Source organism: Anastrepha ludens, chromosome 5 (assembly GCF_028408465.1).
Source record: "Anastrepha ludens isolate Willacy chromosome 5, idAnaLude1.1, whole genome shotgun sequence".
Classification (NCBI taxonomy): domain Eukaryota; kingdom Metazoa; phylum Arthropoda; class Insecta; order Diptera; family Tephritidae; genus Anastrepha; species Anastrepha ludens.
In genome coordinates, this window is record NC_071501.1 from 22708732 (window position 1) to 22736596 (window position 27865).

General features: G+C 38.5%; 1 protein-coding gene across 5 annotated transcripts in view; it reads right to left on the reverse strand.

Moving 5' to 3' along the window:
• The window catches only part of LOC128863106 (uncharacterized), a 61956-nt gene that overhangs the window by 20942 nt on the left and 13149 nt on the right, over nucleotides 1-27865 (reverse strand). For 4 of the 5 annotated variants that reach the window (XM_054102053.1, XM_054102054.1, XM_054102050.1 and 1 more), the window contains exon 2: nucleotides 505-2636. In XM_054102053.1, the coding sequence (XP_053958028.1) occupies nucleotides 505-2189 (1685 nt within the window). In that variant the 5' untranslated portion in view covers nucleotides 2190-2636. Of the gene's footprint in view, nucleotides 1-504; nucleotides 2637-2840; nucleotides 2933-27865 lie in introns of those variants that run through there. The other variant, XM_054102052.1, reaches the window with a different exon arrangement.

The following is a 27865-nucleotide window of genomic DNA, read 5'->3' on the forward strand; positions in this document are numbered from 1 at the left end:
TTGTTTTAATATCCGATGGACTGAAAAACAGTTAATAGGATCAAAGGTTATCAAAAAACAAAAAACCAAATTTCCTTAGTTTCGTTCTCTTTGACTTGCTTTTCGGCCCAAATTTTAAGGAATGAAGAGTTAAGTGAAATGATTTTTGTTAGTAAATGCACATTTTTTGCTTTTTTGCGAAAAAGAGCTTAGCGCTGGCAACTAATACTTTCATTTCGATGTTATTCATATATTTAAAAATTTTTTTTAGATTCGAAAATCGAACCGGTCTAATCTAATGTGGTTTCCGATTCAATTATTTCCTAATTGAGTCCACTTTTGCAACAAAATTTACGAAGAGTTTTGTGGCACACTCTACGAAGAATTACAATAAATTGAGTATACAAAATAAGAAACATTTTGGTTTTCTACGCTTAATAGCCATCCTGATGTGCATGCATCCACTCAAACATACATTTTTTCTATTAAAATGGTGTCAAAAAAAAAAAGAAGTTTGTCACCTACCTTAAGCTTCCAACGGGCGGCGAGGCATACGGTATGCCCAGATAAGCTTCTACCAATGGACTGGAGCGCACCACAATGCCGCGCAGCAGGCCATATTTCGTCTTCACTGTGTTGGCACTTAACTTGACGCTGCCATGAAAACACTCAGTGCCATGCCACAAGGAGGATAACAAAATCAACACGGTGAGCGTGCGATGCAACAACGGCAATGGCCGACAACGCCAATGCCAACGGCCACCAAAATAATCCGTTAGACGGGCGCGCTGATACAAGCACTTCACTAACACTAATACGCGGCGATACAAGAAACCGCAGCAAAATTTCAATTGCTGTTGTTGCAGCCGCAACTGATGCATTAGTTGTGGTTGGGGTTGCGGTGGCGGTGGCGGCGGTGGCGATAATTCTAATTGTGCCTGTAAGGGCTGCAGCGGCTGTTGCAAAAGCGCTGGAAGTGAAGTTGACATATGCGGCTGAGGTGACAATTCGAACACTTTCGCTATTCTCGCTTTTGTCGCAGTTGCCGTTGCCAGCGCTGGTACTGCTCCTTTTATTGCTGTTGTAGGTGGTGCTGTTTTCGTTGTTGCTGCTGTTGTTTCTGCTGTACTGCTTGCCGTTGGCGTTTTCACATGCGCATCTCGTATCGTTGCTGAGCGGCAGCTGACAGCAGGGATGAAGGCGCTCAGGCAGTTTTTTATACGCTTAAGAAATATATTTGATTGTTGCTTAGGAATTTGAAGAAATCTCTTTAATGATATCAGTCTTATAATGCAAATTCCTTGTAGTCGTATGAATTGTGGCTTTGTCAACGTAAGCGCCAATTGGCTAAAGTGTACGTTGTCGCCACCACTGCTGCACCAACTACTATATCTGCTTGTGCTAATTCCTCTTCTTCTTCTTTTTCTTGTTCGGCTATAACTTTTGATTGCTGAACTACTCGTTGTGTTTGCGTTTGTATTTGCTTTCGCAGTTGTGTTTGTGCAAGTGATTGAAGTGAAAGTGAGTATGGTTGCTGTTGTTTTGTTTGTTGTTGTTGTTGTTGTGGCTGCTTCTATTGTTTTGGATTTTGCTGCAGTCTTTGCTGCTGTTGTTATTGTGGTTTTTGTGGCAAAAAGTGTTGTCCCAATTTGCATGTTAATGAAGTGATTCGCAAAATGCTCGAAAAGCAGCCATTTTATATAAGCGATATCAAAGAGTAAATGCTGCCTGCACGCCAACAACAATGCGAGTACTTTGCGTTGCTTACTCTTATTCTCTTTCATGTATTTGCTATTGTTTTTGTATTGGCAGTTGCTTGTCGATTGTCGACCAAATCTACTCCTGCTCCAGCTCCTGCTGTTGATTGCTTTTACAAACACAAATTCATTGCTGTTGACTTTGGCGTTGATGTTTGATTTAACCGCACTGTTGCTCCGGCACCTGCATCTACTGCACCTATGGCTATCGCTGGTAATACTGCTGCAGCTGCAGCTGCTGCTCCTCCTCCTCCTCCTCCTGTTGGTGCAATGGGGCGTATACGTAACCTTAACTGATGATGATGGCGCATCGTTTCTTATTATTCTGGGCGTAAAGTAATTAAGTACAAGCATACAGTATACACGCAAGAGAGTAAAGTAAATATTTAGTTGTCTGATGGCTTGCAGCCGTTGGCTATTGATGTGTGGCGATGCGGTGACGGTGCGCATCATTGGGCGAGCCAACGACCGACAGCGGCGCCACAGCCAGTGTGGCTTGTTGCACCACAACCAAGTCCGACGCCACTGCCCCAACTCCAATGCGTTATTATTGCAGCCGATAATGATGTTGCTGCTGCCGCTCCAATTGCTGTGCCGTCGTGTTCGCCTTGTTGCCGTTTTGGTCAAGTCAGCTTCATTTTGACCGATGTTGTGTGCAACGTCAGCTTCGTTCTCCTCGCTTTTATCGACATGTTGCGGTCGATATACTTTGATTTCAAATATTATATAATTTATATAATGCGGTCGTCTCGATCAGAAATTTAATTTTTAGTTTTTTGCTTCTTCTTTTTTTATTCGCTTCTTCTTCTTCTGGTGCTGCTCCTGCTAACTCTTGTTAATGCTGCTCCTTTAGCAATTCTTCAAGTCAATTTTCTCTTTTGTTTTTGTTTAATGTTGTTGCTGCAGTGGAAGTGGAACGAAAAGCAGAATAAAACAAAAAGTTACACTTAATTAAAGAAAGTTTTGTTTTTTGCTTTTGTTGTAATTTATAAAAGTTGTTTCATTCTGCTGCTGCTGCTCTTCTATAGTGCAATTAGTATTTGCAATTGAAAGCAGTTGGTTGTCTATTTGTGGGTGTGTGTTTGTGTATGTGTGTATATATACGGATTTAGGATGAGTAGGTAATGTTGTGGTTGGCTGGTTGGTTGGCTGACTGGCTGGCTGGCTGACTGTGGTGACACCTTCTCGGTTGCGAGTTTGAGAGCAGACTGTGCGACCGAGATTAGTTGCACCAGCTTAAGTAGCCTCGGCAGTGGTTGGTCGAATGCGACCGCATTATACCGTAGCCAGGAGTGTTTTACATGTGCACGCAAGAAGGTATCTGCATAGATTAGCATGTCTTAAGTACAGTGCATACAAACATTCATACAGAGAGACATACATACATACATACACACATACATATCTGTATACATAAATATATGCATTCATACATACACACGTTTATACAGCATTTAGGATCATTCTTTGTACGTGGCGATGCAGCTTAGGGGGAACGCAGTGCGTGCATAGAAGTTTGTTAATTCCAGTTTTGCAACTGTGCCTTAATTAAAACAAATACTGCTTTTGATTTAAAAAGATGCTAGTGGTTGCATATTATATGCAGCTACTATCTACTATACGGAAAGGGGTTAATTTGGAAGTAAAGTTGAATTAACGACACTGCATCGTGTTCCCCTATAAGGACATAATTTTGTTTTCTTTTGAAATTTGTTTTTTGAAGAATTTCAAAAATGTAGGTTCTATCTCAAAAGAAAATATAATAAAAAAATATAAGAAAAATATAATAAAAATCAAATTAAAAAAAAATAATATCCGAGGGTTGCTATTTACATTTCTGAACTTGGACACTTCTGGTGTTTTCAGGCACCATTAGACGCTTCTATTTAAAAGTGTGACCTATTTTACCATAAACGCACTCTGAGTGTTTTGGGTTGTGAGTGATGTTAGTGTTATTTACAACAACTTTCGAAATTCATCTCGGCGTAAAAATGGAATTAACCGTAAATATGTTCGTGGATTAACAAGACAAAAATGCATCAATGAACTAACATCATTATTCGCCAAATAACCCTTTGGCAGCATGAAAAAGCGGTACAATTAATTTTCTGTACGCGAAATGATTGAGTAATATCGTCTGTAAGATCATCGTGATGTCACATTTTTTATGATTTGCTCAAAATGAGTTATTATATGGCAGTTTGCTTCATTTTTTCATCAAGTCCAAGTAGTTGACTTGCATGCACTTGCATTTTCTAAACTTTTGCTGGAAATCAGAAGGCAATTTTCACCTCCCTAAGAGAGAGAGAGAAACATCTCACCGACACTTTTACATATTCAAATTTTTTAGCTTTCTTCTGAACAGCACATGTCTTTGTACTCTAACCTCGCCTCCTGAAATCAATTTTAACACAAATAATTCAAAAAATAATGTAGAGAGAATTATCACACCCCACCACTAGGTAGCCATTTATACTACAGTTCAAAGCTTCAGTACTCTAACCTCGCCTCCTGAAATCAATTTTAACACAAATAATTCAAAAAATAATGTAGAGAGAATTATCACACCCCACCACTAGGTAGCCATTTATACTACAGTTCAAAGCTTCAAGCTGAACGAGTAGGTAGTGGAGCTTAACTATCTTTTTTAGGTTGTAGTGTCTTGTGGGCTCCAGTCTTAGCAAATATGGAACCTGAAAATCTTCTTGGAATAAAGCCTATAGAAGGAGCCTTGTTCAACTGTAGTGATGGCCAGACTGCAGCTATAGTTTTGGGCTCATTTGTGTACACGAAGCATAATGTGCTTTTATTTATAACCGGAATGTTGCGGCAACAACTTCAATCTATCTATCATTCAATTAGTAAGGCGTACGGTTCCCAGTGTGAAATCATGTGAAACATGAAATGAGTGAGAAGTTGTTTTTAACAGCAGATGGGCTTTGACAGGCAGTAAATGTTTTGGAGGAAAAGCTAATATAATGATTTTGGGGCACAGGCCAAAATATACGCATATTTTTTACTAACAATTTGAATATTCCAAAAAAAAACATATTTTTCTTAATAAAGAACAAAAATAGCAGCGTCCAGTCAACTGTTTTTTTACTGAGGAAAGATTTTCCTATCGAAAGCTCAGAAATGACGTCGCTACAGTGTTGGCCATAAATGGTTTCTCGACGCCCTCAAGTGATATTGAAACCTAATATGATTGATTAACAACAGTATTTACATCCAACATCTCCTGTGATCTCTTCATGGATGTCGTCGACGGTGAGAGATTGTAGATATCCTAAGTCTATTTGCATGGAAATAACCTTGATAGAAATTGAAATGTTAGCAAAGCCCACTTCTCATTGACCGCTTCAGCCGCGTCAGAGAACCTGGTTTATCTTACAATGAGTTCCGATCACCCACTACTTTAAGTGCCCTGCTTCTGTTGTACTGATGCCAAAGTATTTTTGAGATAGCACACGATAAGATAGAACCATCTGTCTTGCGATTTTTTATGAAAGAAATTATGCAGTTCCCTTTTAATAACGGTTAAGGATCACCGATGTCTGAGATGGGGACAACTGAAATCGGTTCTACCGACCCTTTCCTGACAATCTCATCGGCAATCTCGATTCCTATGCCTTGGAACCCAGATAAGAGAAATGTTTCCTGTACGTAGGAGACGTTTGATCTCCTCCTTACAAGAGCTAACAAGAAGAGAGCTGAAACATGGCGATGACAGAACCTTGATCGCAGCTTGACTATCAGAAAAGATATTTTTGTCTCCCTCCCAACAGCGATACCTAAGCTTTTTGCACGTCTGCAGGATCGCGAAGACCTCTGCAAGAAAAAAACTGAAGGAGACTGAAATATAGGCTGATTTAGATAGAAACTCTGTTCCAACTTCAGATTCCATCTTGGTTCCATCAGTGAGAATAGGGGTACCTATGACCGTGCAGACTCACCCCTATTTCTAGTCCAGCCTGTTTGGAAATGTATCCCTGGCACAACCTTCAAAACCCAGTCTGGGGATGGATAGGTCTATACAAGGTAGGAAGCAGAAATGCTAAGCCACATTCAGACTCTTAAGCGAATATTCGAAAATATTCAAGACAAATTTTGAACAATCATGGCTATACATTTTTATAAAATATTTTTATTTTTTATTTTATTAATAGCTTTAACCCGCGGCCCCGCTCGCGTAGGAGTAGTTTTGAGGGATTTAGGATATGTATATAAAAGAATTACATACAATAATTTCATAGAAAATAATTTTTTTTTAATAACCATAATATTACAATACCCGGCATCCGTTGCTATGACTCGTTGAATAAAATCAAAACCACCAATCAGAAAAATATCAAGCAAAATTATTTTTAACATTTTTCTATCTCAAACCGTTTTTTAACTTTGCATTTGGGTCATAGTTGAACAGCTTATGCGGATTATGAAGTCTAGAGTGTGCTATAAATAGTGAGAAATAGGAAAAACTAAGATTTTTTAGATTAAATTTAAGCAAATATTCTATTATTAGTGACGAATGAGAGTGGTGGCGCGGCCTGGGGGCTGTGGGAAGGGAGTTCCATCATAAAAACATGCCTATAACCTTGATTGGGTGAAAATATGAATGTATACAAATTTTTACGTCATTTGGTGTTGTTGTTTTGTAGTGATGCGCGGACAACGTACAGACATTCACCTTTATAGTATAGATTACTATTTTACTTATTTGTTTAAAAACAAACCATACTGACTCACAGACTGGTAGCGTCTTCTTAAAGTATATCAATCTTGTTCCAGCCAACGATAGAAATAGACATAGCAGAGCGGATAAAGATTCCCCAGCTTCGTTGGCTGGGTCATGTCGTCCGAATGGATAGAAACTTTCCGGCTCTGAAAGTATTCGCTAGGTACCAGCTGGTTAGTAGGAGAAAGAAACGAGAAATTCGGCGAAAATTGCGTAAGCGGTTATCACACCAATCAAGAAGAAGAAGAATTTCCAGCCAACACTTACTTGAAATTGTTCTCCAGGCATACATACGTAGTTAGCATTCTAACTCGTGGGCTGCCTCTTTCGCCGCAGATGCCAAAGCAGTCGGTCATAACGGATGAGGTAACCTGTGAGCCACTCCTACTTTGCCGCGCATTCCTCGCAAAGGTGTTCACCATAAAAATTTGCTTACCTAAGCTCCTAAAAGCACGTGAGTACCTACCCCGCAAACATATTTTAAATTGAAACCTTTCGAAAGTATACATTGGGTTTTGCATTTTCTTCTCTTTTATATTTTGTGTCACATAAGAATTTCATATGCGCACGTGCATACCTACATTTGTATGGCTGTGTGTGTATGCAAGTGTGCGTATCAAAAAATCCATTTTCAATCATTTCATAAAAGGCCATAAAAGCTGATAAAATTGCTTCTGACGTGTTTTAGTTTTTTTTTTTTCTTGAGAAATGTGCACATAAGGATATATTCAAATGTCATTCATGTGTATTTGTAGAAGCATAAATATTACAGCACTAGGAAATGCAAACATTTCCGTTTCACATTAAAGAAAAGTGATTTCACACAAACTACTCACAGATGTGCGCATACAAACGTATATTTGCAGCTTTCATTCAAACTAATGTGAGCGAGTGTGCGTACAGTTAATGCAAGAAAGCTTCAATAGGTGTATGTACAAATATATTTAGATATGCACATACATACAAGGATGCTCAAATAAAGCAAAATACCTGTCCATCACATTGCCCATCAGTCAGTTCATTCATTCGACCACCATTCGGTCGTTCGTTGTGGCTTCGTTGACATTGTTCAAATTTTAGCTTTTAGCAAAAGTACTGCAGAAAAAAAAACTATTTAAAATGCAATTTTACATACAAATGATGTTGCATCGCTTGAATAGCTGACAGCGCATAAAAACCAGCCCTAAAGGATCCAAATCCGGAGAGAAGTACACAAATGACACAAACGTGTGCAATAAATGTATTTTACTGCAATATTCCCGTGCATTCGCTTGTGCGTACATGTAACGTGAGAATGCATTCGAGATTTCATGGGACAGTGTGAAGTAATGTTCGGCATTTGGCAAATGAATTTCGAGTTGATATCAACCGCAAAAGCCAATGAATATAATGCTGCTCATGTGTGCCTAGACATATGTTTGTATGTGCACAGAATATTTATAGACACACGGTACATACTAACAAATAACGGTATGTATATATGACTTGAGTTGAACTAGTAAATTTATGCACATACACTTTTGTATATATGGCCCGCTTGCTAAATACATCTGCAGGTTTTAACTGCAGCTCAAATCTAAATTAACAATAATTGCTTTTCTAAACCAGAACTAATGTTTATTTATCTTGATTGTTAACTTGCCAAACGTTTATGAGCACTTTGAATTGTAAGCTTTAGTTTTCAAGTGTTCACTGCCAGAACATACCCGAATAAAAAGTGAGTTCCGGTGGTGGAAGAAGAACAATTGCCCTGGATGATGCCTAACGTTTGAATAATGGCTAAAAAAAGTAGACAGGGTGGTCAAAATACAATGCTACAATACTTTTGATTGACCGGGAAATATGGCTATTCAAGGCATTCCATCAAAGGCGTTAATGGATTTTTTTTGGTTTTTTTTGCTGTTTTTTTTTTCCTTCTAAAAGAGGAAGCATCAAAAGCCTTTACCTCGCCAGTGCGAGACTTTAACTGGCGCTAAACCTCCCACGGTCAATGCACCGATCCCCTCCCGGTACTACCGTTAAGTAAATCGTAGGGAGGCGGTTAAGCAATACGCTCTACGTCAGTTTTTAAAATTGAAATTTGAATTGGTCGGACCAAGGAGCACCAAGAGATTTGGTGGCTCCTAAAACACTCAGCCCATTGTATTTAGAGCTCTGGAAAGGGGGTAGATAGTCAAGGAGGAAAGGAGAAAAGTATCAAAGAAAGAGATAGGAAAGAATAAAGACCGAGATAGAGATAGTTAGTCCAGTGAAAATTTTCCAGATTCCTTGATATATCTGTAAATATCATCCAGTTTTAGTACCGAAGGCCCAAGCATCTAGTGTGCTCTTTTTTTTAAGTTAATGTAATATTTTATATTATTCTAATAAATAATAATACTAATAATAATAGTCCTCCAGTTTTAGAGAACGAATATTACTCATTCTCACAATATCGGAACCTATTCCCTTTCCTTGGACACCAGTGTGTCCTGGAACCCACATAAGTATAAGCCTGTTCTGTCTTGCCTTCAGTGCAACCTGACTGTCACTGAAAACTCCAATCTATTTTCCGCTCCATCTCCTCTTGATTATCCATTCGGCTACTTTCAGGATGACAAAAAATTTCCGTATGGAAAGCAGTTCCCCTTACCATAGCTTAGTGATACTTATTACTCTTGTTTAAGTACCATCCAGCTCCAGACCCTATTTAATTCTTGGACCCATCGGTAAAGAAACTATCCACCAAAGCTCTACGTCAGTTACTCTTCACATTCTTCTTTTTGATTAGCGCGATAACTGCTTACGCGATTTTGGCCGAATTTAACACAGCCTGGCCGACTGGCCCAGTCGTTTCATTCTCAAGCTCAGCGGCGCCAATTGGAAATACCAAGTGAAGCCAAGTCCTAATCCCCCTGACTATTCCAAGGCAGAGGAGGCCCTCCTCTTCCTCTGCTACCATCAGCTGGTACCGCATCGAATACTTTCAGAGCCGGAGCGTTTGCTTCTGTTCGGACGACATGAGTCAGCCAACGAAGCCTCTGGATCTTTATTTGCTCCACGATGTCTATTTCGACGTGAAGCTCATACAGCTCATTGTTCTATCGACTACTCGCCGACACCGTCAAGTGCAAAGGTTCAAAAATCTTCCGCATAATTTTTCTCTCAAACATTCCAAATGACGCCTCATCGGATGTTGTCATCGTCCACGCTTCTGCGCCACCCGTTAGGACGGGCACGATGAGAGCCTTATAAAGTGCTAGATTTGTTCGTCGAGATAGGACTATAATACTCAATTGCCTACTTAGTCCAAAGTAGCACTTGTTGGCAAGAGGCATTCTCGGTTGGCTTTCAAAGGCATTGTTATCGGTATTAATTCTGGTTCCTACAACAGGTTTAAATAATTAAGCTTCTTTTGGTCTTTCCACAAAATATAGCGCTCCTAAGAAGGCCTTATGTCTATTATCAAATACAGTTACTAAACCCTGTCAGAGAATACTAATGAAACCACACTGATTAAGTGAAGCTGGAGTTTAGGAAGCTTGTATTTCATTGTGAATTGAATAGCTCCAAACCCATTTAATAGCCAGAGTTTGGGTACGTCTGCTTCAGATAATTCAGGTAATAGAGAAATACAACCTTCTGCTGCAGAGAATACAAAGTATCCAGAAACTTTTATTTTATTTATTAATATCCAAGGCGATAACCTCTGGCTATATTTTAGCATTGGAGATGAATAAGATAGCAATAAAAATATTGGAAAATAAGGCAATGAGCAAGATAAACCCTCCATTCAAGTTCTTCCACAACTTTATTAGGAAATACTTAATTGTGAAGTATCCCCGTTTACTCTTCTCCGGATAGAACAGTTTATCTACTCTGTGCCACAATTCTGACATAGAGATTTCAGTAAATATGATTTACTAGTTCGACTTCGGACAAGAGTTTAGGCTAAGGTAGCAGGTTATTGTAGGATACATCCGATTGTCAACTCTTTATATGTAACATACGTCTCTATTATTCTAACTTTAAATTCCAATGACATGGAGCACGGACTACGGTTACGGTAAAACCTCGGTTCGCATTTTGGAGCTTCCCGGAAAGGTGGACTATGCCCTCCCACCTACACTTGCCATTACAACGTTCACGATCCTCCTACCTTCAAGGGAAGAGTGGGAATTGGACGACGTAAGACTGGGCGAATCCATCCATTTATACACAGATGGCTCAAAGCTCGAGGGCAGGGTGGGCGGAGATGTATATTCCGCATCTCTTTCAGTTTTCTCCCCGACTAATGCAGTGTCTTTCTGATTGAACCGATGAAAGCCGCGACACTGGTATAATGTGATGCGATACCTAAAAATGGTATACACAGTGCGATAAAATCCCGCACAAAGCAGTATTCCACCTCCCAGGTAGCCATGAAATGCCGCATATCTCGTAACGAGATGGCTGAGTCATCCAACCTAAAGGTAGTATGGGACACTACGACATTGAGGGAAACTGTAGAGCCGATGAACTAGCGAGACTCGGCACCAAATTGACCGATGAGGACATAGACAATGACATACCCTTACAAACATGTAAGCTATTTACTATATGTTTGAGGAAATCATTAAGGCAGCGAACGAAAGATGGCGTAATGAAACTACCTGCAGAATCACATCTGAGGCAAAATGAGCACAGTCTTAGCACACTGATTTCCATTATATCAAGGCAGACACATGACTTCTGCAGAAGCTGTCTAGATGAGCGAGAAGGGCCGATTTAGTAACTTCTGTGTGTTTGTCCTGCTCTATCCAGACGTAGGTTTACTAAAAAATTTAAAATTAGAAGATCTCAGTTTTGCAACAAGAATATTCAAAAATTTCTGAAAAGTATTCTCTGTTTTAGTAGAGATAGGGAAAGTTCTCCTACAGCATCACAATAGGCTATAAGCTTGAGTGTGCTTCATAGGACAACCGCTTCAACTTAACCTCTATTGACCAGCCTTTACTGTGAGCATCTTGAGCAATCGACAAGCGCTCCGGGAAAAGCAGCGTAGGTTTTTCTAGTGGCAAGCGGAGTCACTGATTGGCCTTCAATTCTTCGGACAATTCTTCGGAGCGCTCTTAACCGCTTTCGGTATAAGCGCCACTGCACCCAAATAAATACTTAGCTCCCGAAATTATTCCCAGATTGGGTGCGATATGGGATTAGGGAAAATCATTTGGTGTAATTTATGTAGATTGTAATTAATTTTTTTTCAAAATAGGGCAGAATAATCGAGGCAACCAGATATTCGTATACTAACACTTTTACACCTATAGAAACGTCGACCAGTGCGAACACAAGCAATTTACTGAGAAGAAAAGCGCCATGGTAGCAAATACACTGTTTTGTCTTCGTACTGGCAATGTGTACATGCATAAATATCTTTGTTTACACATACAAATCGGTATTTAGTACAACAAAGACGTCATGTAGCAATTTATTTTGTGGATTGAGGTCGGTGAAAGGTGCTGAAAGGTGCACGAATCGTGGATATTATCTTGGTGCAGTTCTGCTAAAGGTTTTGAGCGGAAATTACTAAGCCTCATATGCAAAAGGTATGTGTGTGTGCGTGTGTGTGCACCTATACATATGCACATATGACAACTTTGTTTGTCTGCGTGTATTTATTTGCAATTCACAAGTGAGAGCGACATAAAGGTGAATGAGTTTGTTGGTAACTCGTATGTGGCAGGATATGTGCTGTGTGTAGCCATAAAAAGTGGCTTGGCAGCTTCACTAACGATGTTGTCAAGCACAATTAAGTGGGTTTTGTTACCACCGACGTTGACTTTCTGGATGAGATTGCTGCTTTGTTGTTGTTGTTTTCTTTTCTTCTCTTTTTTTTGTAATACAGCGATAAAAATTTCTTTTCAGCTTTGCTGCTTCTTCGGCAGCGTAAAAACGTATGAGTATGCGCCCGCCAGTCAGGAAAATATGCTATAATGAAGAAAATTTATAGTTTCATAACCTAAGCTAAATGTACCAGAACCGTTTTTTCGTTTTGTAATTAGTATAGAGCGAGCGGGACGAGGCGTGCACGTGACATTTTAAAATATCTTACACAAGCAAATTTCGTTATAGGATCAAGTCTATTGCTAGGTAATGGTTAATTTTTCCTACGAGGTATGCAAATACACCACACAGATATATGTATGTGTGTATATGTAGATGTATGTATGTATATGTAGATGTAGATGCATATCCGACGTCACAGCACCAGTTCAAAAGGGTGCTGATATATTATTATACATATTTTGTGTGTGTGTTGTGTGCAAGTGAAATGAAGTAGTGAGTGTCGTTGGTGTTGTGGCTGTTGCCACAAAGCATCCCAATAGCAACGCCAGCGTGCCAACAGAACAACAAGCACTAAAGAAGCACACACAACTACAAACACAGGGCTTACATCATCTTGTGACCTCAAAGGGATGCAATATAAAGCAAAGAAGTGTTTTATTTTCCATCAGCAGGCAGCAAAATTATTAAGCCATTAAGAAAGTTATAAAAGAGAGAGTAAAATTAATTATCATTTTATTCCCAAAAATAGAAATTTATCAAATAAATGAATAAATTAGTAAACATTTAATAGAATTTCAAATGACTATTACCTTTCAAACTCTGTTTTATGTGTTTAATAATAAGCGTCCAAAAAAAAAATTATTAGATTAAAAATTCACAATTCAAAATTTGATATTATTATATTTTTGTTACGCGGTTAAACTAAATTTCACCCAGGCGTTCAAATTCAACCAAAAATTACTATTGTATATTTAACAAAATTTTCGAGCTTAAGTTTTATTATATTGGAAGTTCATCTTTTACTTCATTTCTCGACAAAACAAAATACATAAAAACGATTAATTTTCAAATTTCTTTGCCTGAAAGCAAATGAAATCAGCCCCAACTTCTTCTTTCTGCTGCGCATAAACCACAATTCTTTGCCTCTTTATATTCATATTTATTTTTCTATTCGCTTTCTATCTCTATCCTGCTCTAAATCTGGTTGGACAACACGTGGCTGCAGCCTAAGCGATTAGACTTAATAGTATGGCGCTCTTCAAGACTAACATCTCGTCAAAAAGAGAGTGGGAAAACTCAAAGACCATAGAAAAGAGGGGACATACATTTTTTTCACGGATGGATCCAAGCTAGAAAATAAAGTAGGCTATGGAGTTTTTTCAAAAGAATTGGGACTGGAATTATCTGTACGACTTCCGGACTACTGTAGTGTATGCCAGGCAGAAGTCATCAAATCAATGGAGGCAGTTATACTAAGATTAAAGGTTGCTCAGGAATACCTGGCAGCTCTAAATGATATTACCACCATTTTCAAGGCCAGCCATATATGGGTTCCGGGACATAGATATATTGAAGAAAATTCCAAGGTCGATAGGCTAGCCAAAAAGGGAACTAAACTTCTCCTTCTTGAAAACAGAGGCAATATTGGAATCCCTATGGCAACTTGCAAATTAGTGATAAAATTTAATATTCTCCAGGAGAGCAATACGTCATGGAGAGAAAAAAATACTTGTGTTCCAGCTTGGCTAATTTGGCCTAGATAAGAAAATCTCAGGAGAATTCCTCAACCTCTCAAGCCAGAACATCTCGAAGGTCGTGGCTTGTGTCACCGGCCATTGCCTGTTAGGGAGGCACTCTTCTAGGCTAGGAGTGTTTTTTCATGTATACTGCAGAAGTTGTAGAGACGAGGAAGACGAAGAAATAGTAATTTTCCAGCCTTAGCTAGGAGAAGAGTAAAGTTGTTAGGAAACACGCTTTTGACTCTGTTATGGAACTACCCCGTGTTGGGATAAATACCATCCCACACTTCATAAGAACGTGTAATGGTTTCAACGGAGCCGATCACCTCAAAAACCTAACGAACCTTCTATCTCTATATTTGTTTGTAGTTCTATTCTGCTCTTTACCTTTGTCGGTTTGAATTTATTATTATTTTTTTATCTTTATCTAATGCGCTACTAAATGGAGAGGAAGTAGAGATTGTGAATGCATCATCATCATTTCCAAACATTTATATAAACCTTCCTCTCGTCCAATAGACGAAATGATGTACGGCGGGTCTTGGCTAAGTGTCAAGATTTGAAACTCTTCAGGCCGAAAACATTCATCACTTGAGTAAAAAGTTAGAGTACCGTTTATATCGTTTCCTTAACGGTAAAAAACGAATCTGGTTTATCAAATTTGTTAGAAATAGAGTTAAAAGTATGGCACAAGAATCGAGGTGGTTTAATAAAGTTGTAATTTATTTTTCTTGCATTTAAAGAAAGAAGCCTTTGTATGTGCTCAGATATAATTTCTCCTCAGATTAAGTATCTAGAGGTTATTTTGGACGCCAAATTTTGTGGCAAAAGTACGTCTTAATAAAAATTAACCAAGCGTTATCCTCTTGCTCTACTTCTCTTGGGGCTTTTGGTAAAACTTGGCGTCGGTAACTAAAAATAGTCTATTTATACACTTTTCCAGGATCAATTTGTTGCATTTGCGTGTGTGAGCTGTTGCAGTACATAGATTAGTGCGCAGGTGCTTAGTGATTTGCAGCTGAAGCCTTAAATCTAGCTTGCCATCACAGGAGTCTTCTCTATCACATCAAAGGAGGTACTCAATTTACCACTCTAGATTTATTCTTTTTGACGGAGGCTACAAAATTCTATTACAGGCAGAAATTTTGGGACAAAGATATGAAAATCATAATCTATTCAGATATTATCATATTTCCTCGCTTAGAGATAACATACAAGATACTTATTCCTTCGGATTTCTTACAGTATTTGGGTTTGCCTTCTACAAAACCAGGAGCAAAATGTCCACAGTCCAAGTGATTATTTAATATGATAACGCATGGCTCGTAGATGCTCGCGTAATTATATCCTAGCGGGCAACCGCTGAAATGGACCTCAATAACTTAACGCGTAACCTGATGGTTATTCTGGGAGAATTTGCTCTGGTGGTAAGTGGTAGTCCTACAAATGCATTTTCAGCTATTTTGAAAAATATTGTATACCCATTATTAACCGGGTGGGGAAGAAGATTGTAACTAAATTCGTTAAGTTTATATGCGCTTCACCATTTTTTATAAAAGGCATATTTTTTTGTACTCTATTGCAGGACACAGGACACTGCCAAATCACCGTAAAGGCGGCCAGATGTGCAGCAACACAATTAGGCGCTCAGAGGGCCCACTGACATGGAGCCTATGCGAGCTTTTAATGCAGCTATGTGCAGCACACACATACACATACCATCTACTGCATGTAGACATATATATGCCCACTTATGATTCTTGGTAGACACGCGCACCCTTCTAAGCTGTTGCTATTATTTGTCACCCGTGTTGTTGATGTTTACTTTTGAATAATTTATGACAATGCATGAAAGTGAGACAGAAGTGGGTAGATATGTAGATATGTATGTATGTATGTGTGTATGCATGTACGTATGCACATGAGAAGATCCACTTTGAGACTCACATGATGCATACTTGGATGTGCACATATATATCTACAAAGCTGGATGCACTCACACATACATAAGTAGTTGCAAATACTTATAGGCTGTTAATATGTATGGACCTATTTGCTGTATTCTGTCGGTTGGGTTGCTTGTTTTCATTTCTTGTCTGATTTAAAAAGCAGCAGAATTTACAAATACCAACCACTAATATTGCATAAATATCGCACAGAAGAGCTGAAAACAGCGCCAACACAAATACACAGATACACAGACATACACACTTACTTGTAATGCAAAGGAGAGAAAATAACTAAGTGAAACAAAAAACATCGAGCAAGATAAAACTCATAATGAAAGGCGGACGACACAAATAAGGACTTTTTGACGGACGGCACAATCAGCCGAACGAACGCTTGAATGGCTGGCTGGTTGGTCGATCGGTCGGTAGTTCGGTCGAATGATTGCATGGTTCAGTTACTACTGGCTTGGCTGGCTGAGTGCTCGACATGTTAACTCATTGAATGGTTAAGTGAAAATGCGAAAATGAAATGTACACACACACACACACAAACACATACATGTACACATACACATCCAAAATCGTAAGAAATACAAGCGCACATACGAATCCGCTGCAAGTCAAGGAAAACATAGCGCGCCAGCATTGCAAGGGGGCGTCGGCATGGGCAATCTCAAGACAAAAATATGATTCGAACTAAAAAGAGAATATAAATTGCTGCTTAAATGTGGAATTGAACGATAAAAATTCCGAGTTGTTATTTGGATGTTGTTGCTGTTGCAGCCATTTCTGCCATTTCAACCGCTTCCGCCACTTCCACTCGCAAAGCACTCTTGCTGTTTCAGCTAAATAAATACAAATGCGTGTATAGAAGAAATGGTTTTAATAAAAAATTATTATACACCAGCAGGAATGCGAACAGCAACTGTGCAGAGACATAAATACGTGCCTGCAGGGAAATTCATCATGCCTAGTTCCAGTGCCTTCGCTTTTCCTTGCAAGCCGTTGATGCGAATTGGTAAATTTATATGCATTAGGGTGTATCAGGCTCCATAAAATAACAGCAAAGACCAAAATTCGAACTGTTTTCCATCGGAACTACACAATTTATTATATATTAACCCTTAAAAAAAAATAATTGACGCGTACACTTCTGTTAGGTGTTTGGCTGAGCTCCTCCTACTATTTGGGGTGTACGTCTACGTTCTACAAATGGAATGTTAACCTGCATGAATTAATAAAGCGTTGAAAAAAATTGTTTTGCGGTGGAAATTTTATTTACTAAATTATCGAGAAGACATTTTAAAAGACAAATCATGAAAAATGTTTTTTTTGTGTTTTGTTTTTTTTTTTTTTGGTTTTAGGGAACAGTTGAAAAGCGAAAAAATTATTATCTGTCGAGAAAGTCGAGTATATCGAGTACATGCAAATAATTTTTTTTGATTATCAAAAAGTACTTAAATTTTAGTCTGTTATCGTTTTTTGATATTTGATTTGATTTTTGATAAATGAATGAAATGAAATTAAATTCTGCTTTCTCAAAGTGAGGTTATTTTGAAATGCCATAAAATCGTATACAATTTGTTGCGTTTTGTTATTGCTAAATACATATTTGATGGATCAAAATAGTTTGAATTATTTTAGACTACTTAATTTGGAAATAAAATTTAATCAAAACTGCAATACCATATATGGGTCCCTATGCGGTTAAGGCTTCCGCCAAAATTTTTTTTGGAATAATATTAAGATTTATTTGTGCTGGAGCGATTTGTTAATACCTTGAAAAATAAATACCATATAAATAAAGTTAAACTAAATCTTTTTTTTCAAATAACCTCCTCGGACAATAGAAGAGTTTAAAGGTAGAGGGCTTGCATACAAATCGTCAAATATGTACTTTATCAACAGAACCAAAGTTATGATAATTGCGAAAAAAAAATTTGGAACGTGAGAGTTAATGTTCCAAGAAGTTATTAGAATCAAAAAATACCTCTGCCAATGATTACTTAAATGTCTACATCAGTCAAGATTTGGCTAAGTTATTCCCAATGCGCTTTTATTAAAGGTGGTGGCACTAGACCAACAACAATGTCTTGTGTATTGGTAAAGTGGAGAATAAAATAATGAATTCGCCTTGTTTCATTCTGGGCTGACACAACATGTGCGCGGCGAAATAAAAAAATAACAAATCAGCTGATTTACCGTTACCAATTACCGTTACCGTTAATAGATTCACCTTGGTTATTCCAGTTTTCCTTAAAAATATCTTAAAAGAAAAGTAAAAAATAGCTCCAAAAATCTCAATACATATTTTGATTCTGTCGATAATATTTCAAAACATCTTTATGCAAACCTTTTAAGTTTAATATATTAGGTTGGGGAAAAGTAAATCCATTATTTTTACGTACAATTTTTGCGCAAATGGTTTAAAACTGTTTTATGGTCGATCTTTAGCTTCCGGGCGATACTCCGACTATTAACATGCCGGTCAGCTTTGATTATTTCTGTGATTTTATCGGAAAAGTTAGATTAAGAAAATTGTACTCGAGATTGCAGTTGGTGTGACGCCATCATTCTCTATTGCAAAGCGAACGTCCGTTTCGTGCCAGAGTTGTATCATTCATCTATTTATGTTCCGCAATTCAAATGTAAAAGCAGATGAAAATAGTTGATTCTTATTTGGCTATAATGTATGAAAAAAGCATTACCTATCGTAGGCAAAACAATGAAGAGTAATATAAATTTTTTCGGAGCTGAAAAATTCTCATCTGATGCCCAATTGGATGAAGTGGCCAATAAATTAAATGCGTATGAACCTCCGCAAAGAAGTGGGCTTGAATGCTAAAAGGGGATTACGAGCCCGGTACGTGCTCGGTTCATCATCACGTCAAACTGGTGAGCAGATGAAGATGTCAACTGTAGGCTAAACAAAGCAGGGGCGGTATTCGGGCGAATGCATACAGTATGGGGGAGTTCGCAAATCTCCAGGTTCACTAAACTACGAATATTCGGCTCATGCGTAAAGTCCGCATTGATGTACGAAAGAGAAACATGGCTGGTCTCTAACACCCTCATCAACAAATGCCTCCGCATCATCTGCAGTATCGATGCAATGTGGAGATTAACGAACGAGGAACCTATCCTTAGGCAAATCAAACGCAGAAAGTGGCGATGGATAGGCCACGCATTGAGAAAACCACCAGATACCTTCACGAGAATGGCAATGGAATGGAAATGGACTGGAACCCGCAAGGGAGCAGAAAAAAAAATCATTTTCGGTAACGAATTCGTCGTTTAGTAACACACATAGAAGAATAATTGAGAAATTCTTTACACGATTTTATCCATAGATTTCCGGTTGCCCTTAAAAGTCAGACTAAACGGAAGATAGTTAACAATTAAAGGAATTTCAGCGCTGGCGATGGCGGTGCCTTCAGCCACTCAACGTTGACAGAAGTGCAGAAGACCATCGACCGTATCCTATCTATGTCCACGGCAATGGACCCATGTGGAGCGGTACTTATAATAGCTACACCCACAACCCATCTATAACAGCACCACTACAAAGATCATAACTTACACCATCACCACCAACATCTACTGTATCAACAATAATAGCTAGCTCAAATCAGTGCAGAACTTTATACGCGAAATTTTGAAGATGAGGTGGGTTTCTTTGGGACAAAATGGTGTCGACATCATCATTACCGGTGGCGAGGTATGGACCTATCAAAATACGGTATATAAACGAACGAAAGCAATCCCTGATTGGCGCTCCGCAGATGAGTAAAAAATGAAAAATCATGTAAAGCAAATCTTAAATCAAGGAAAACGGTCAAGATTTTGCTTATTCTGATGAAACCTACAGTAAATTCATTCTGCCAAGCGAACCAGTGAATACAGGGAGCTTTAGCCGCAAGCCCCGGAATGGTGAGGAAAAATGTATTGTTTTTTTCAAAGCACTGATTCTCACATTGATTCTCTTATTTTGTAAGCGACTATTTGACTAACAACAAACTTAATGCACGCACATTTCACTCGGCATGCTCTGCCTTCACTCGATATTGTACCGTCAACTTTTATATATTCTTACGGCTCAGATTACCATTTCGTAGCGGAAAGTGTTTTGAGATGATTGCAATTTCCTTCAATATCTCTACGTCCCGGAGCCCATATAAGACTGGCCTTGAATAAGGCGTAGTAAAATTGCCTTCATTGATTTGATGGCCGCCTGGCTGTCCGATGAGATATAATTGTATTGTATATTTATAGATATTGGACTAGGTGTATTGGAAATTTGTAAAAAGGGATATTGGATATGTATGAAGAGCGTAATGTAAGAAACTAAAGGATGGTTCAAAAGTGACGCCTAGTTGTCAGTAGCGTATAATTTCTAGACGGTACCTTCTTTTTTTCATATTCACATTTGTCAAGTGGCAAGATATATTATTGAAACTTACATATTGCATAATTCATGATATTTTTGGTGGAAATAATCGTTCCAATGAGTCGGAAATTCAAAGGTTGGTGATACAATTTTAAGAAACGCTTCTGGTGAGTATAGAAAAAGGACTGACAGATCAAAAACGGGACGTTCTGTTGAGAATATTGCGACTGTGCGCAAAGTGTAGCTGAAGAATTTTCTGCATCGATATCTCGACGATCTCAACAATTTCATGGAATTCATGAATCTACTGTTTGGCGAATTTTACCGGTAGAACTGTTCATGGTGCACATCTAAATGATAATTTAATGAAAATAGTGGGACATGAAAGAATCTAAATTTTTACATATTTTATTTTAAAACAACATCTAGGCGCGTCTTTTGAAAGACCCTTTAGTTATAATTAAGCAAAAAAAAAATGCTGAAGAAACTCTTGAAAAACACTATTGAATGGGAGATATATTATAAGCATATTTAGAAGGTGGCTCAAAATTAATCATCCACAACTATTTTTGCATTACTTTTTTACTATGTAAAAAAAATTATAACTAAAATTAATTATTACGAGTGATGGAAATCCTTATTTTGACCTTTATGCGCTCCATTGCTTGGCTATTTGTATGCACAGCAGTGTAAATATGTATGGTTGACGTGCGACGATATTTGCAAAAATTATAAATCTTCCAAAAGTGCGATTAATTTTGCGTTACCCTGTATATAATAACGAAAGCAGAGATGAATTAAGTTTTTGTTAAAAGCTGTTTACTTATTTTGAATCAATTTTACACCGACTGTTTCAAAAGCTTCAAAAAGCCCCTACTCACCCCATATATTGGTGAACACAGATATGGAAATATGAAAAAGGCGAGTCAAAGAGCACCGAGAGAATGGTAACTCCTAAAACACTCAGGCTAAAAGGCCTATTGTATTCGAAGCTCTGGAAAGTAAAAGAGTTGAAAGTCAAGGAGGAAAGGAGAGAAATGACAGAGAGAAAGAGATAGGATAGTATAGAATGGAGACAGAGATAGAGATAGCTATTCTTGTGGGAATTTTCCTAATTCTTTGGCAAATCTGATAATATCCTACAATTTGAGAGAGCGAATTTCACTCATTCTCATGACATCGAAATCCAAAATACGTAGCAAAGGCAGGACAGTCGCAGAGAAAATGCTCAGTGCCATCCAGTCCTCTAAGCAAGACAGGCAAATCGGGTCCCCAATCATGCCAATGGTCATATGCTGACCCCATGGATTTCTTCTTGTAATAATACCGACCATCAATCGAATGTCTTTGCTTTCCAGTGTGAGAAAAAGTTCGCCAGTTTTCTGTTCGGGATTTTCACAAAACACTTTGCAGTTCTGCAACGTTCTGGACCATCGCCCTTTATGCAAATTGCATACATAATCGCTGATCCAATTCATGATTCAGGCAGCACTGACTGTAATTAATGGTTCTGGTCACTGTAGAGTAACCACAGAACAATCAAACCGCAGTTGACCAATTTAACGGCATTTTCATTTCCTTGAACACCGCCGTGTCCTGGAACACAGTTGTTATTGTAGTTTAAAGCGAATAAAATAAGTATCAAAGAATAGTTTAACCCTTTTCGTTTTATTAACAAATTCCAGTTACTTTTGGGTGCATCATCATCATCATCAAGCATTTGCAGCTCGGGGTGAGCCAATGCTTCCTTTATTTTTGCGCTCCACACGTCTCGGTTCATTGCTTGGCTTTTTCGTGCGTGCGTTCGTGCGTTTATGCTACGCAGGTCGTCTTCCACATCATCTGCCCACCTTCTTGGTGGTCGCCCGCTTTTTCTGCTGCCCATAAAGCGAGAGTTAAAAATCTGCTTTGCAATTCTGTTGTCATGCATTCGAATTACCCGTCCCAGCCATCGAAGTCTTTTGGTATATTTACATATAGTATCAGTTTCGCAAAGCAAATACAGGTAACTTTCTTATATTTGTACACTTAAGACCCTGCATGCGCTAACACATATGTTATTTTTCCTACAGGGCTAATATCATACCACTCCCACACATAAAATGTAAGATAGCCAAAAACATTTACAACAACATCAAAAAATGTACATTTATTTGTTCTTATCACAGTCACTTGGCCATTCGAATAAAAACCACAAATGCCTTTTTAAATAAAACAAATTGGGACCTTTATGTGTGTGTGTATGTATGCGTGTACATACAACTTGTGGGTAGATGAAAAATATGAAAAACATTTTGAAGATGGCCGGTTTGAGAAAATATAAAATAAATTATACACCTACAAGTAAGTTTGGCCAACCGAAAGAGTACAAAATGTGCTATAATCTAAATGTCTTCGCCCCTTGCGCATTTCCCTTAGGATTGTGCACAAAAAAAAAATGGGGTCTGGTATTTCTTAGCTTCCTCTTGTGTGAGGAAGTTTGACCGTTAATGCCATTTACAGCGGTCAAAAGTATTATTTTGATTAAATTTTTAACATTTGCGGATGGATTGAAAAGTACAGGACGCATAACATTTGCTTAGTTTTTGGAAGGATGCTGATTTGTAAGAGGATTATAGGGAGTTAATCGGCGCCTCTGAGTGAACTCAAGTATTTATTTATTCATTGAATTATTGAGGGCCTTACAATAAGTGTATTTATTTAATATTACAGGCTTCGGTGAGCACTTAGGCTATTGGAGTGTAGTTTGTTTTATTGTCAGGAAGTCTAGTAAAGCCAACTGAAATTTCTATGAATGTCGCGTGCGCACGATTGCCTGCCATGCAGACCTACAAATGAATACAGATGAATACAGATGATACATACACATATACATATATGACATATTTGCTAAACATTTCAGCCAAATTTAAGGTTGCATACGTATTGCTTTGTGAGTGATTTGAAATTAAAGCATCAAGGCCTCACGGCACAAAGCCATAACCATTAGCGAGGCACAGCAGCCTATCAAGGAGGAGCTAAGACTACGAAACTCAGGTTGGTACCACAATGTAGATACAAGGTAAGGCATATCTTATTGGGAGTGTACAATCAGAAGAGATTCAAATATTATATCTCATAAAACTTCCTAATAGGGGTCATGTTTATAAGACTTTTTTTCGATAGTACGGCGGCCACTGTAGACGAATAGGTTGATGTGTGACTTCCATTAGGGTTAGTAGGTTTGGCCGAAGTGGAACAGCGGTCGATCAAAGAGCTTGTTAAAATTTAACAGAAAAGCTATAAGAAAAATGATAGGGGTATTAACTAGTCGCTGTTTAATAGGCAGCTACGCTAGAAGGTTAGGACTCCTGTACTTCGATTTCTGTAGAAGCTGTCTTAATACAGAAGAAGAGGAAACAGTCAGGCACCTTTTATGTGAGTGTGAAAGCTTAGCTATAAGGAGGCTCCGCACTCTTTATACGGAATTTTTAACTAATGTAGCGGACATAGCGCATCTAAACCTAACGAAGCTTTGGTCGTTTACCGGATGGTTTGAAAAGGAACCCATAGGGTATGGATAAGGTCCAGTGGTGTCGCAATAGACCTACGAAAGGTCTAAGTGTCGTTGCGAAAGCCACCCTACCTACCTAGTAAGTTCGAGGCTCCGTGCATGAAATAGAAAAATGATAGAAAAAGGTATTTTTTTAATATCGGTCGCCTCTCGGAAGGCAATGGCAAATGGCAGAAGGAAAAACACCAAACAGGTGTAAAAATGAAAAGAAGTGGCTTTGGAGTAGAGGATGACGACCAAACGTGGCTAATTACGTTCGTGTTATTGAACCGCTTCAATATACTGAGGGCCCAGATGTCTAAATATTTGCTCCACGAGAGCAGCGCAGTTCAGAAGACAGTGTTGAGATGATTCCATCTCATTCTCCAGACAGCTACTACAGAAAGAACTTAAAGCAATCCCAAATCTCACAGCACGAACACCTAACGGACAATGTTTTACCAAAGTCAAGAGCTCCGGCTTTGTTAGCCTTAGAACTGCCCTTGAGCACCCCCGATCTAGCCGTGGCCAGACGGACCTCGCGCTTTGCAAGTTTGTGCACTAGCCCAACACTCATTGAGTTGATGCCAGGACCATCTTTCAAGGAGTATACCACAGGCTCTTAAGGGAACCCCAATTCTCTGGTTTTGGGATGAAACTGTGTCTAGGGTTACCTCTAGCCAGCTCATCAGCCCAGTCCTCTACGTCGCTGTGACCTGGAACCCAAATGAGCCTTATACCGCAGTATTCGGATGCAATCGAGAGCGAAGTCAGGTATTCACCGACTAATTTCGAATGCTCAAACACCGAGTAGATCTTAACTAACCATAAAATCATTTGAAAAAAAGTAAAATGCATTTATTAAAGGAGATGTTTCTAGAGGAAACCCTCTAAGAAGTTTTTTGGATTTTTAAATTTTTCGTACATCTTGGAAATCAAAAATGATTATTAGAAAAAAAAGTTCCCAGGAGTTATGTGTACACAAGCTATACATAATTTTAGATCCATTGATTCAATAGATTTTGAGTTATGGCGTAAACTGATTTCAAATAAAATCAAAAACCTCGAGAAAAACACTTTAAAGTCGAGTTAAAAATAGTTGAAAGCCCGGCCTGGAGCAACGGTTTTTTTGATGACAGGCCACTGCCTCCTAGGTCAATATACTCAAATATTGAATGAGGAGTAGCGGGTAATATGCTACAGTGGTATATCAGTGGATCGGCAATGGTCTAAGTGAGTTGGTTTAGAGATCGACTGCAACTTCCACCTGCCTGCCGAATGGCGCTGAAAGCCATAGTGAATGGTTTTATGTCGTTACAAGAATTATTAACAATAATAGCAGCAAAATAAAGAATAAAAACAACAACACTAGCAGAGCATCGATTTTCCTAGAACGATATTCAACGAGAGACAATCACGAGCTTCACGAGTTCTAGCCCCGTAAACACCATTATTAGTGAACAACCACCGCCCATTGCAATTAAAAAGCTAAAGCTGTGATGTTAAATCCGCATACGACCGGCTTAATTACGTTCTGAATATGATACAAGGCTAAACTTCTAATTATTCAGGACATACTCTGATATAACAGGCATTTATACACTCGTATATCTTAACTGGCCGATTCCAACTAAGCCACCTAAAACCCGTCTCATTATTGCCTTACACCATCGGATCTACCAGATCTTAAATGAATACAGATCAAATGGAGAGACCAGACAACATGCAAAGTTAGCAGAACGTTACGGCCCACCTACAACCACAAACAAACGTCAATGCTGACAAGGGATGCCTGTCGACTCACGGCGGTGATAACTAACTTTTGGTCTATCAGGGAATAAGCAGCCAAAATGGGTATTCCTCACTACACACTGTCACAGTTTTAAACAACCAGAGAAAAACGAAACAATTTTCCATTTCCTCTGTGAGCGCACTGCCTTACGGAAGGAGGGAATGACAACCCTGGGCAAACCACTGTTCGAGTCTCTCGAACAACTGCCTGGCTTAGACGTCAGTAACCTAATAAGGTACTTAAACCTCATATAGTCATGCTGTAAATAACTATCAATAAAATTGGTAGCGAGGTCAACAAAATGGTGCGGAAACGCTAGTTCTATTCTGGATGAACCACCACTTAAACCAACCAATCAGCCAACGCATAGTGGCAGAACAATCGCGGTAGGTCTCGGTAAGACTACTACAATAGCAATACCTATTTGTTACACTATTTTAGTGGCCCTTCATATTTGATAGCCATGACCCAGTGCCACACGTGGCTTGATTACTGCATTTCCTACATCAGTTGCTCAGGATGCGCAGGATGCACGAACGCGAACATTGCAATTCCAACTGCATCTGCGGAAATGCTACCACACTCCATTTAATTTTATTAGCTATACTGTTTTTCATCTTTTGAGAATTCATATCTCTTCGTTGAGTACAGATATGCAGTGCAAATGCATGTTTGTATGGGGCAGTGCTTTCGACGCCCACACTTGCACATGCGTATCTATGTAGTATATGTAGGCGAAGAGTTTGTGCCAAGGATGGGGCACATGCAGGTGTGTATGTATCCATACGGCTGGTTATGTATATATGAGAATATGTGTTTGCCCATTGTGTACAGCGTGAAAATATGTATGGGTGTATGTAAAAGTATTTATGTGGGCTGGTTGACATGGCAGCGAATAATAACGAGGGGAGTGTGTGCGTGAAATTATTTTGCTTCATGATTCTATGCTGCGGCTGTTGGTGCTAAAACTTTTTTGCAATTTTTCTTCTTAACACTTTTTCTACTTAGCCGCCACACCATAACCACTACCCCCACCACCACTACCCCACCGGTGATTTGTGGCTGCAGAGTTGCTAAAGTGAGCGATAAGTTTTCGCGTTATTCTTTTAGATTAAATCTTTTGTTTTCTTTGGTGTGGATTAATTTTTGTATTTTATTTGTATTTTTAACAATTTATTTTGCGTCGCTTTCTACTTCTGCCTAGGACTATTTTGTACGCGTAAATGTGGGTGGCTGGTGTGTTACGATAAATTAAAAAATGTTGACTTTTCAGTCTAATCCAATGTACCCATAACTTCGTACTGGTTTTTGTGGGGCCGTGCTGTTTTCCAAACGTCTGTGATGTGCTGTGTAATTTTTCAAAACAGAAAATCCTGAAAATGTACTGTTTGTTGTTTTCAAGTGTTCAGACTTAGTTCCGCAATTGATTCGATGTTTTTAAATTTACGGCGGTAGCTCGGATCAAAGAGAAAATCCTGAAAATGTACTGTTTGTTGTTTCCAAGTGTTCAGCCTTTGTTCCGGAATTGATTTGATATTTTTAAATTTACGGCGGCAGCTCGGATCAAACTAAACAAATTATCAATAATACTCGTAACTACCGTTTCTATGATAACAAAAAAAAAATTTGAAGTCGGAAAAACTAGTGAGGTCGCTATTTTTTCTATTTTTTCTGCCTATATGTGCACTTTTCTCATATAAAAATATTTTATCTGCACTTCTATATATAGAAAATTTCCCTGAAAGAGCACCACTCATAAACTACTGCCACGATTTGAACATATTTTACATCGTTAAAACTTCGATGAGCTGCGGATGGTTTGTGTTTACCATATATTTTAGATGGATGTTGCCACATTTCCACGGCAGTCGGTTCTTGTTACCGTAACGACCCGGAACTATTTTCGGCCAAGGAAACCAGCACTCGCCAAATATATGTATGTATGTATATAGTGAATGTTTATGATGTTACAACAACAACTACATGGGTGCTGCCACCTGTTTGTCTATATAAAAAAGTAATTTATTAAAAAATTACGATAAATATTGCAGCATGAGTATAAAGGCAAATATTTTTAAGAAAAATATATTCCAAATTTAATTTTTTTGGTAGCGTTACCACCTGAATTTTATTGTAAAAATAGCAATTTATCAGAAATTTAAGTTGCATATCAATATATAGGTATCA